The sequence below is a fragment of the Anolis sagrei genome, chromosome 3 (assembly GCF_037176765.1).
Source record: "Anolis sagrei isolate rAnoSag1 chromosome 3, rAnoSag1.mat, whole genome shotgun sequence".
Lineage (NCBI taxonomy): Eukaryota > Metazoa > Chordata > Lepidosauria > Squamata > Dactyloidae > Anolis > Anolis sagrei.
In genome coordinates, this window is record NC_090023.1 from 150,037,542 (window position 1) to 150,050,195 (window position 12,654).

The 12,654-nt window shown below is 37.1% G+C and overlaps 1 protein-coding gene across 1 annotated transcript in view; it reads left to right on the plus strand.

Moving 5' to 3' along the window:
* LRMDA (leucine rich melanocyte differentiation associated) overlaps nucleotides 1-12,654 on the plus strand; it is an 886,320-nt gene that overhangs the window by 464,974 nt on the left and 408,692 nt on the right. Inside the window, exon 5 of the mRNA XM_067466959.1 lies at nucleotides 1,550-1,676. Coding sequence (XP_067323060.1) covers nucleotides 1,550-1,676 — 127 coding nt within the window. The remainder of the gene's footprint in view (nucleotides 1-1,549; nucleotides 1,677-12,654) is intronic.

A 12,654-nucleotide genomic window follows, 5' to 3' on the forward strand; every position in this document is an offset into this window, starting at 1 on the left:
CAATTTCCTTCTTCATAATCTTGGGCATGTATGGTTGCCTTTCTTACATGCCGCAAAGACTCATTGCTAGAATGATGGTCTATATAAACTTGCTGTTTGTGGGAAATATTATCAATCACCTTTCTGTTTCCTGCCAGGAAAGGATCTGGCGCTTCCTCTCTCCCGTCTCCACTGAGTCTGTTTCATATCTGGGTGGCTGGCTGGAAATAGCAAGTGCTTGAGAGGAGTTGATATTATCACCTTCCAGGGCTGTTTTTTTAAACATTGATTCATGCCATGCTGTGCCATGCTCGGTCAGCTTCTTGTGAATAAATCAATGTGTGTGGCTTTTGGGCTAGTCAGGTTTCAGCTTTTTCTTCTTGCCAAAATATTAAAGAAAGCTGGAGAAAGCTCCAAAAAGTTGCTCTGAATCTTGTGTGCTGCCCAGACCTATGGCTGTGTTTTTCTATATTTCAGACTTTGTCTCCCTTATCTGAAATGCTTGAGGTCAGAATGTTTGGACTTTGCAATATATATAGTTTCAGATTTTTTTTAGTATTTTAGATTTCAGAATTCCAGATAATGGATTCCCAACATGATATGTGACGATTATTTTCGAGAAAGGATCCAAGGATAAGCACAAGTCAATGTATGTTTCATATATACATGTAGGCTGTAGTTAATTATATACTGAATACTTTAAAAAAATGTGCATGAAACTGTTAATGTGCATTGAACTGTTGAAAGCAAAGGTATCACTCAGTCATCCACTTGGACAGTTTTGGATTTTGGAGCATTTCAGATTTCAGAATTCCAGATAAAGGATTTTCAACCTGAAATGTGAATTTTACCTTTGCGATGCTTGTAGCTAATTAGAAAACCAAACCAAACTAAAGAGGTACAAAATTCCACTGAGAAATACTACTAGTCTTATGAAAATCCTTTCTTTGTCTGTTAGATGTTATGAAGGTTGGTCTATGGTAAGATTTTAACCTGTATTGGAACTCTGCATCCAGCCATTTGAGGCAGAGAATGTACTGATATATGAGCTGTAGGCACTTATTGGAAATGAGATATGAAATAGACGTTTTTTTTTTCCAGATATTTATACAATGTGGCAGAATATACTGTGTCAACTACTTTGTGCCCTTTATTAAGTAACATCTCCTTGGACCAAACCCTGATGTGCATGCCATTCACCCATGCTCTCACCACCACCAGAATCAGCCTTCTTCTATTTATGCAGCTGATGCTTGGTAAAGTAGGTTGTTGTGGAATTCACTGTTGTGGAAAAAAATGTCATAAATAGAAATTATGAATATGGAGCAGATATGGGTAAATAAACGATGCAGAGAAAAAGGAGATCAGGCCAGGGGAGGTTATTTACTAAACTGTACTTAATTAGATAGCAGATGCAGAATGCTAGCCTGTGTTTTCTTTAATGAATGGATGAATTGGTGAAACAGAAATCCTTCCTCATAAGCTTATATCAAGTAATTTAAATTAAAAACATTGCACCATAGGTCAATGAATATCCTAACCAGATTTTTCTTCTTTATTGAAAACTCAGGTATTTTGTTCTGCACAAATTAGCCAAGCTGAAGTTTTTGGATTCTCGGAAAGTAAGCAAAACTGAACGTGAGGAAGCCATTGTGAGAGGTGCTTTTATGAAGATAGTGAAGCCCATGGATACCAAGGTAAGGGAATTTATACAAGCTGATAAATGTCTTGCTGGATCTAGAGAATTGGAATGGTAGGTGGAATCTTTCTGCTGAAACCAATTAGAAGACAAGTCAGCTCCTTGTTCTGTTGAGTTTGGGTAATTGATATTAGATGGCAGACAAAAGCATTAACATTTTGTGACTTTAGGACCTCATTACACTATGCCCCCCCCCCCCCGGGTAACATTTTGGGGACTACACTAGAGTTGCCTTACATGTCATGCGCCCACCCTTCTCCTTTCCGTGTGATGGAAAGGATGGAGCAATCTACAGAGCATGTGGAACCCCATCATTTCTTATTGGAATGGTGAAGCATGAAAAAGGGATTAAAAAGATAGAATATTGCAGAAGACTTACCTATATGATAGGCCCGTGGTATAGAAATTTGCAGCGGCCAATGCGGGATGCCACAAACATGCTCAAAGGGGGTGTGGCGAGCCATGCGTCATGTGATGGCACACGTTGGTGGCCATAAAATTGGTTAAAAGAAGCAGAGACCAGCATAAAATTGCTTGAAAAAACACTGCTTTGATGAGGTTGTATATTGAAATCACAATTAGCTTTTTAATGCATTATCGCTGTATTCTTGGACATGTATTAGTTGGTCCCCAGTCACTGAAATGTTCAGCAGGCATTTCCATTTGTGATAGAAAAGGCATTTTTAATCAAATTTATTCTGTGCATTTTACATTACAATATTGTTCAATTTTTTATGTTTAACCTCTCAATTTTGGATTTCCTGATTTCTTAATGGGTTGGACATATTGCTTGAATGTGAGGCCTTCCCATTTTTCCTTTCTTACATTTCCTTGTGGTTTGTTGTTGATATGTGGTGTTTGAGCTACAGCAGGAGGGAAAGTTGACAGAATTCTTTTGGAGGTTACTTGCAGCAGTGAACATGCTTTTTTTTGCTCATGTATGCAATGCTGGATAGACTGGATGCAATACAACATCAGCATGCATTTCAGTGGTGTTTCTCCAGATCCCTTTGGTTTGTGCCAAGTTTGATTACGTTGTCCTGAAGCTGAAAATAGAAGGAGAATCTCTCAAATGGTGGCTTTCTGTCATCAGTTGCCCATATTGGGCTAATTGTGTGTTAACATATTGAGATAAAAGAAGGATTTTTCATTGACAATACTTATAATGCGGTATAACATTATTCTACAAAGATCAGTATTTTTGCAGAAGCCTATATATGTCTTTTGCTAGCTATCTAAAATTCAGTTTGTGTGTTTCATTGAGCAACTTCTACATGCTGTGCTGTTTTATAATATATGTGGTAAATAATTTATTGCAGATTTCCAATCAACCTTAAGAGCAGTAGAGCAGTTATGGAAGTAAATTGTAGCTGAGGTCATATATGTTAGCTAGATGCATTTGTTATCAGATGCATGTTTGCAGGAGAAAGCAAATTAATTCAGAGCTATTCATTTCATAACTATTAAAGTTTTAACAGTTCTTATTTGGGGATTGGTTTGACACATTGTTTACTAGTGCCTTTAGCTATTTCAGTTCCTACAATACAGTCTGTAATAAATGAAATCGTTTGCTTTGAAGCCCTTATGAAAGGCTTCCTCCTTTGCTAAATCTTGTAAAATGTGCCAGTTGAACATGTAATGATGTTCTGTTTATACTGTCTTCTTTTTGTAATCATATCGAACGCTTTATATAAATATTGTCATATCCTTAATTTTTACTCTTACACCACTGACAATATTCTAACAAACACACATCCATCTTGGCCCAGTGATTGAATGGAGTGGACTTATGTTCAAGTTTTTTCCTTGTGAAAAATCCATTTGGGGGGAGGGGGGGGGGCAAGATTTCTTATTTTAAAAATATAGTGTCTTGTCTTAGTACTTATTTTGTGTAATACAGTTCAATTCCCAAACTATATAATTTTTGAATTAGTTATCTCTTAAATCTTGCGATGAAACATATACTTATTTTTCCCAATCCTTTTAGCACTAGGTACATTTTTTTTTCATTCTGATAGACCTTTCTAAAATTGCTTGCTACAGAATTACTAGGTCTTACCTAGTATAATATACCCCTTTTTGTAAACAGTTTGGATGCCATGAGCAAATGCTTCTTGGTGTGCAATGAAATTATTGTCATTATACTTTATTATATGTTACCTATATATTGGTTTATCCTAAAGTACTGTAGAGCAGGTTTGAATGTATTAAAATAAATTTGATGTACAAAATCTGCATGTGCAAAGACCCATGCACACTATGTGATGCATTTATACAGTGAGGTTTTTAAGTATATAAACATTTATTGCAGAAGTGACTGCACTGCATTGTTATATTTGATGGTTATAAAGATAGGGAAGTTAGTCAGTAAAAGTTAATACATTGGGTTAATTGTTAATATATTAGAAAGTCTAACTCAATTTCATTTATAGTGAAAGTTTGTATGTTAACAATTAACTTAATTTTATGTTCACATTTAGCTGTATTTTTCATTACTACCTTATCAGAGTAAAGGTGAAAACTGCCATCCATTAATCTACTGCTCCCCCATTCTGTGTCCTTGTTCCAGAGGTTGGGGTTGCATGCTTTTGGCAATACGCATTGTCCACCTTCACTGATCACAACCGCTCCTCTTTCTTTCCTCCTTTCTTTCTCTTTTCATTATTGCCCTGCTTTCTTCACATTTATTGATTACTACACCAACTACAGAAAATATTGCAGAATTTAAGAGCCTCAAAATGCCTTGTCCTATGAATGAATGACATCTACATGTTGTAAATAGGAATGAAAATATGATTCACTCCTACCAATTTTCTGAATGAAAAACCAGTCCCTTGAAAACTGATCAGCCTGGTCAGGAAGATCACTGTTTTTGCAAAAGTGATGAGAATTTTGCATAATTTTAGTCTGTATTTGCATACTCCAGATATACAGAAATATCCTTTTCAGTTGGAGAATTATAGGGTTTTGTCCAAATATGGGGGGTTTTTTTGTTCAATATTGCTTCCAAAAATAGTGATCTTGGACAAAATAGTCACATGGCCTATTTATATGATCTTTGACATGTTAAAAACCAAACTAACAACCTTGTCTGTCTGGAAATGTTGTTTGTGCAACCGCCCCCCTCAATTCTAAAACACATACACAGAAGCTTGTGAATTTCTGTGCTGAATAATTTCATGAAATATGGGCTATGGGAATATATTATTTTTTCTGCTGCAAGGTGGAAACTGAAAATTATTCATCTTCATTTGTGAGGGCAAAATAGTAGAATATTAATTTCCCTGGTGTCCAGGGCAGAACACAGGAAGACCCCCAAGTTGCAAAGGAAAACCTATTTCCTGAGTACTTTTATCACTTGTGATCTTAACTTTTTAATCCCCCAAGGGTTTTTTAAAAAAAAAAACTTAAAAAGGAGTTTTGCATAAATCCACAATGCAAGGCTTTGAGTAAAGAACCAACTGGGCAATGTAAAATATGTTTGTTTTTAAGATATATGATTCATTTAATTCTTTTTTTTAAAAAAACCCACTTAAATCTGGGAGAAAATTGGTGTTGAAATTTCAAACTAAGTCAAACAATTTTATCAAAAGAAACTTGGTTTCTTTTGGTTGGAAAACATTTAATTTAATTGTTAACTTCATTGATTTTAATTTGTTAGGGGTTTTTTCCCACAGAACTCTAAGCCAGATATTAAATAACAATTATATATATATATATATATATATATATATATATATATAATCTACGTAGTGTATATATTTTTAATTCTTTCTTGCTATAATCAGGTTCTGCCTCCTAAGTGTGTTTTCTGACTTTCCAGGTAAAAGCACTACCCCTCTGAGCTTGAAAGACCATTCTCTGGCATTATATGCTTCTCTCTATGATGTTCTATGGCCTCCTCCATATCACAGCAGAGCCCCATTTCATTTTCTAAGCCTTGTCACTGAAATATTTGCCTTCCTACCCGCATATTTTATTTTCTGCTACTATCATTCCATGGACACAGAAACATTCCTTCCAAGTTTGATTTAATGTTCAATGAAGTAACAAACTTGTGATTGATTTTTCATAATCCTTACAAGACTGAAGCACCATCAATGCAACTAAAGAACCTATATGTACACAATTAGATCCATGAAGGAGGACAGATCAATGTCTAGCACTTTCTTTAGTACAATAGTTTTTCATGTCTGGTTTTTTTCTTTTTAAGTGTCAGAAGTCTTCAGTCATGTGAGATATAGACCAGTGGTTCTCAACCTGTGGGTCCCCAGGTAGTTTGGCCTACAATTCCCAGAAATTCCAGCCAGTTTACCAGCCATTAGTATTTCCGAGACTTGAAGGCCAAAACATCTGGGGACCCACAGGTTGAGAACCACCAGTGTAGGCTAAAGACCTCACCAGATGCAAGGTTCTCCCCATTTCTATATGTTTCTCACATAGTTTACAGATGGAATCCCACAAAGCCTATCATATGACACAAAAGTACTTGCGTCGGGAGTATGGAGTTGGGGATCAATCATGTTAAGACCCACAATTTTTTATGGAAACAGCTGAAGGGGCTTAATTTAACAAGTGATGTGATTTGTCAGATTCGCACATGTTAAATCACTTTAATGACATTGAAGAATGGGTGCTCCTGTGGGTGGTCTCCAAATGAGCATCGATACTTCTTTTCTCATCAGTAATCTATTTACATGATTCATGTACAGTATTTTTTAATTAATTTGTTTTTATATACCACCACTTAGCTGTTGCAATATATACCCCTTTTAAGATCTAGATTTTGGACTTCTGCAATTGTGCGGTTTCCTTCTTTTTAATGAAAAAAGAAAGACTGCAGTATGGGCAGGACTTACACTCATCCGTGTTATAGCTCAGAATGTGGAAGAATATACATGTGATGAGAATGAATATATTATCCATTTTCATTAAAAACACAATGGAACAAACAAGTACATTAAAAAGACGATTCCCCCACTTTCCCCCTTGATAGCATGGGGTCCTTAATATCATAGTGAGCAGGCCCATAGCCAGGATTTCGTTTCCAGGGGGGGGGGGGAGGGGTGTGTGTGAATTTTTTTCAGGGGGGTTTCGGGGGGGGGGGGCTGAGTCTGAGTGAAAGAGGGTCTAGCCTAGCAAACCTTTTGTATCATTACCCCAATACCCCCATATACAGGGTTAGTCAAAAAGCATAGGCCAATAAGCCATTCAATTGAATGGCTTATTGGCCTATGCATTTTGACTAACCCTGTATATTGAGTATGGTGATCAGATCATGATATGAATAAACATAACAGTTTAAATAATGCACCAGTAAGGCCTTTTCGCGAACCACCATGAGAATTTTTTTTTGGGGGGGGGGGGGGGGGCTACATGCCTGATAGTGAGTATCATAATGTCAGTATATTGCCCACTTTGGATGTGTAGTGTGATAAAATTGATAGATGCTGCTTAAATCTATCATGTGTATGCCTGGTAATATGTAGCTTTTTAATGTATTTGCATGGTATGATTCCTTTTACATTCCACTGAATATGAGATGACTCTCAAATGTGCTTAAACATTGGCTGCCTACGTACATAGACCTGGAGAATGTATATAAATTGTGTCAAGAGTTTTTGTACTTTGTCCACTGAATAGGGATAGCCATTGTTTAGCAATCATCAGGGAATATGATCAGATGTTCTTTTCAATCCTTGGGTAACATGCAGAGCGAGTATGTCATTTTCTTATATTGCTCAGTTAATATAATTAGCCTCCAAGTAAAAAAAATGCATGACTTCTTTTAATTTTTCTACAGTTCCTAGTACATTTTAGGTTCATTATGAATTATTAGTACTTGTAATAATGTTATTTGGATCACATGAAATTACCCTGTGTATGCTTTCAACATGTGAATATTACTGAGGCCTTCATGTGATGGTATTTATATATAGTCTCCACTGAACTAACATTAATACAATCTCTATATTTAAATTGCATGTGTGTGAGTCAATGTGATTTTTGTTGTTTATTTATTCAGTTGCTTCTGACTCTTCAGGACCTCATGGACCAGCCCACACCAGAGCTCCCTGTTGGCTGTGGCCACCCACAGCTCCTTCAAAGTCAAGCCAGTCACTTCAAGGATACCATCATCCATCTTGCCCTTGATCAGCCCCTCTTCCTTTTTCCTTTAATTTCCCCCAACATCATTGTCTTTTCCAAGCTTTCCTGTCTTCTCATTATGTGGCCAAAGCACTTCATCTTTGCTTCTAATATCCTTCCCTCCAGTGAACAGTCGGGCTTTATTTCCTGGAGTATGGATTGGTTTGATCATCTTACAATCCAAGGCACTCTCAGAATTTTCCTTCAGCACCACAGTTCAAAAACAGTTGTTTTCCTTCACTCCGCCTTCCTTATGGTCCAGCTATCACATCCATGGGTTACTACGGGGAATACCATTGCTTTAACTACACAGATTTTCATTGCCAGTGTGATGTCTCTACTCTTGACTATTTTATAGAGATTGGTGATCTGTCTCCTCCCAAGAAGTAAACGTCTTCTGATTTCCTGGCTGCAGTTTGCGTCTACAGTCAGCGTGATGCACACTACAAAAAAGTGAAAATTAATTGGTGTAACTTAGAATTACTTTCCTTTGAAATATATTACTTCATTACAATAATTTTAAAGAGTGAAATCTAAAATAAAGGCATATCCACCCCCGCCCCAGTGACAAACTGCATATAGCTTATTCAGCAGAAGCAACCAATGGATGATAATATGGTGAGGTGGAAGGAGTTACATTGGAATTGCTTTCATCTCATGTTTGACATAAAAATCTTTAGAGAGCAAGTTAACCTTCTGAAAACAACACATGAAATGAGACTCAAGGCAGGATATGTGCATCCAACTAGCTTTATGTTTACTCAAATGCAAAAGTAGCTAGCAATCACCAATCTTCATGAAATCATAAATATTTAATTTTTTCTAACTCTCTGCCTTCCTTTAGTTTTTATCTTTCTTAACAGAATGCCTCTTTCTTCTGCTTTGCTTCATTTCATCTTTTGTTGCTTAAAGTCTGTTTGTGATGGGACTGTCGTTGCGGGGAAGATACAGTCATTCATTAGGAAACAGCTTAACATTGCAGGGCTCTGTTCTGTCTCACCATGTAAAGTAAGCTGAACTTCATTACCCAGTGATGTTTATATTTAGAGATGTCAAAATATTGAACGTAGTCTCATGGTTGACTCTTTTTTCCTTTTTTTTCCTTTTTGGAAAATGAAAATCTTGTAAGCCTGGCTGGGCAAGGGGCATCGTGCCAGACATGGAAGCTTCATTTAATGACCAAACCATGACCTCATTTTGCTGGCATAAGTGTAGATCAAAGTGGAAGATGCCTGTCCAGTGGAAAGCATGTTGCGGGGCCTGACAGCTCTTCACATCAAAATGACAGCTCAAGAATACGACAGCCAAAATTGCTTAATTATGTCCCAGCCTTGTAATTATTCATCCCTACTCCTGCAAAGAGCACAGTTGTCATTTCTTTGACATAATTATTTAGAGCTGTGCCCTTATTCTGTTCAAAGCTTGTACAGTACTACTGGAAGGACTTGAATGTTCAGCAGGGAATGGGGGTGGAGGTGGAGAGAGAGGAGAGAGAAGGAATATCTGTCTCAGGGTATTTTTAAAATGTTTATAGTGAAAAATTGAGTGGATCTTAGACGATACACAAATGTTTTATTTAATGGGAGCGTTTGTGACTGTGGTGTGGCCTGCAGAGAATTGAATACAATATTCTGTTGCTTTGTTATATCTGTCAAGATTTAAGACTCAAATATAATATCTGCCAAGGTTTAAGAATCAAATACTTTGAACATACATTTTATTGGATATATTTTTTCTGATAAGAATGGTGTTCAATCTATTTAAAAAACAAAACTGATTTTTTGCTTGCTAATAAAGGGTCCTCCATTGATTTTTACCTAGGAAACATCCCCCAATTCTTTCTCCCTAGATTCATTTTATAATGATTGATTTTATTATTTTAATATCATATAGACACAAATTATATATTTTATTATGGCTTTCTCTGTGATGTGCTCATTTGCAGGAAAATGGTATCATAGACTGGAAAGAAAGCTGTCTAGGCTATGTTATGTCAAGAGTTTCAGAGAAAGATAGGTTTCATATATGACTTTGAAGGACATAAAACAAGTAGTATCATAGATGGACGGTAAGGGAGAGAAGCCATATTTTGAAGCAAGCGTTTTTTCTGTGGTTGAGAATGCTGGAGCCAGATGAACAAAAGTTTGACAGATAAGTGAATGTGGTGGGATATAAAAGGAGTGTATAGAAGCAGGTTCAAAAGACAGGAATGTATTATATTGTTGGGGGTTAATGTGGAATATCACAAAGTGTTGAGAATAGACCACAAAAGAAGAAAGGGGGAGAATTATAAAAAAGAATGTCACTTGGAGTTTCTTTTGTTTTATTATAGTTAAATATGTTTGATTCATTTGGAGTACTGCAATAAAAATGTGTTAAACAGAACATTCTCTCTAGTAAGCAACAAATCAGTTTGTGGGCTTAAGAACATTAAAAAGGAAGTTAATATACCATTTGAACTCTAAGATAAATATATACATTTTTTCCGCTCTTTGTGTTCTCCATTACCGATATACAGTACATCTTGAAAGTCTGACTTCTGAGTATGAACCTTCTGGCTTATGTCTATACCATTAAGATGTGTTATCAGGAACACTTAAAGCAAAACTGGCACACCAAAGGTGGAAAGCAGCTGGCATTTCCCCTGGATTTTCTGTCTTTCTAACCAACGTCATCCATGTTCCCAATAAAGAAGATGTCTTCTGGATACTCCAGCAATTGAGCCAGTTTGACTTAGATAAACTATAGTTGGCACAATACTTCCATGACATGAGACTTCTTTCACTAGATGAGTTTGACTCCTCACAATTTCCCTGGTTGAATAATACTGAGTTTCAGATCATTTGTGTCATAATTCAAGAATCATTGGGATCTTCTGATTACCTGCCCTTTAGAGTTCAACCAAAAAATATGTGACTGAAACCGTATATTATCAAGTATAAGTCAACCTCTCCTGTGAGTTGAGGGCAGATTTTGGGGGCAAAAATTAAGATTTGCTATATGAGGGATGGATTAATTAGAGGGTCATTCCATTCCAAGAGGAGACATCATCATTGCAACTTCAGAGGGCTAGATGCCCCTGGCCAGTGTTGCCATTTCCCAAGTCAGACATTCAAAAAGGCCAGAAGAAGTGCCATGGCAGAGAGAGTAGAGGAGGTCGGGGCTTCTCTTAGATTCTCCTGGGATGGAGTAATCTCTTGCCCTTTGTCATTTTACATAGAGGAGTGGTTTCTTTTTTTCCATAAGGGTAAGGTGCAGTAATCACATTGACTCAACTTCCAAAGGCTCCTTTGCTATATGGATATCAACCTTTCCAATTTCTGAGGGAACATCGGAAGCTCTGTCTATCCCCTCACCCCCCATTAAAAGTCATTTTGATTCATAGGTGTTCTATGGTTGCATTACATTGGCTCTTTAGCTCTTCAAGGGACCTCATCATAAAGGCCCATGGATTCTCCATGCATTGTGGCAAATCCATGGGCTCCCAGCAGTGTGTGTGTGTGGAAAACCCATTACTCCACATCCCACATCATGCAAATTGGCTACCTCTCATCCCATTGGTGGAAGCATTGTTGATCGACTTCCCCCCCATTGCTGGTAAACTTCCTATGTTGCTGCAGCATCAGTGTGTGTCGCTTCCTCTCCTCTTTCACCACAGAGCCCAGCGAAAAGTGCCTGTGCATCATCTAATAAAAATGGAGAGGAAGCAATGTATGGCATGCAAATTGGCATGTCTGATGAGGTAGTTTGACTACACAGATCTGGTAGTTATGTTTTTTTTAAAAAAGGCTCATTTTAAAACTGCCTTCAGAAATGAAACTTCCAGTCTGGGTTCCAGCTCACAAAACAAACCCAATCCTAAAATAAGACAGAGTTGAATGTTTTGAGCATTTCCTGCAATTTTCAACCAATTTACATTTCCAAAAATAAGATTACTTCTTAACCCAATAATCAACATTGATTGTTTTAAAATATGGGATTAGTGGCTGTTATCTCTTGTCAAATAAGCTTTCACTAATGGCAACTCTATGGGTGAGGGAAGGCCATGGCTTCAACCACTTTTCCTACCTCCTTTCACTTTACTTAGCATGATCATATTTATACAGTGAGTCATGTTTTCTCTTGATATGTTGAAAGTACTGTAGTTTCAGTTTAGTTATTTGGTTTCCATTGAACAATCTGCCTTAATTTACTCGGGGGCACATTTGTTTATCTTTTTGGCAGTATAAGCTATCTGTTGAACTCTCTTCCAGCAACATATTTCAAGTTATTATCTTTCTAACACCATTCTTTACTATCCAGCTTTCACAAGCATATATATGAGGTATGGCGGAAAAATAATGAGGCCAATTTTATTTTAAACATGATTTTTTTTCTGTGTCCAGATCAAGGTTATCTCCTTCAAAGTAGTTCCCATGGGCAACAAGAACACAGCAACAGATGCATTATTTCTGTTGTTCATAGCAGTGCTGGAAGGCTTCTCCTGGAATGCACTTCAATTCATAGGTTACTCTCTTCTAGATATTATCCAAACTATCAAAATGCCATCTTTTCAGCTGATTTTTGAGCTCAGGGAATAAATGAGTCACAGGGAATGACATATGGTGAATAGGGGGCTGGGGGACCACATGAATGCTTTTTTTTCTGCCAAAAATAATTGATGGAGTCTGCTGTGTGAGATGGGGCATTGTTGTGATGTAGCATCCAAGTACATGTAATGCCTGGTTGCACATAGGCAGAGGCGGCCCTAGGTAATTTTCAATGGTAAGCAAACAGTATTTTGCCCCCCCCCCCCCAACCAATCACTGATATATATTTTCTGTTCGTCG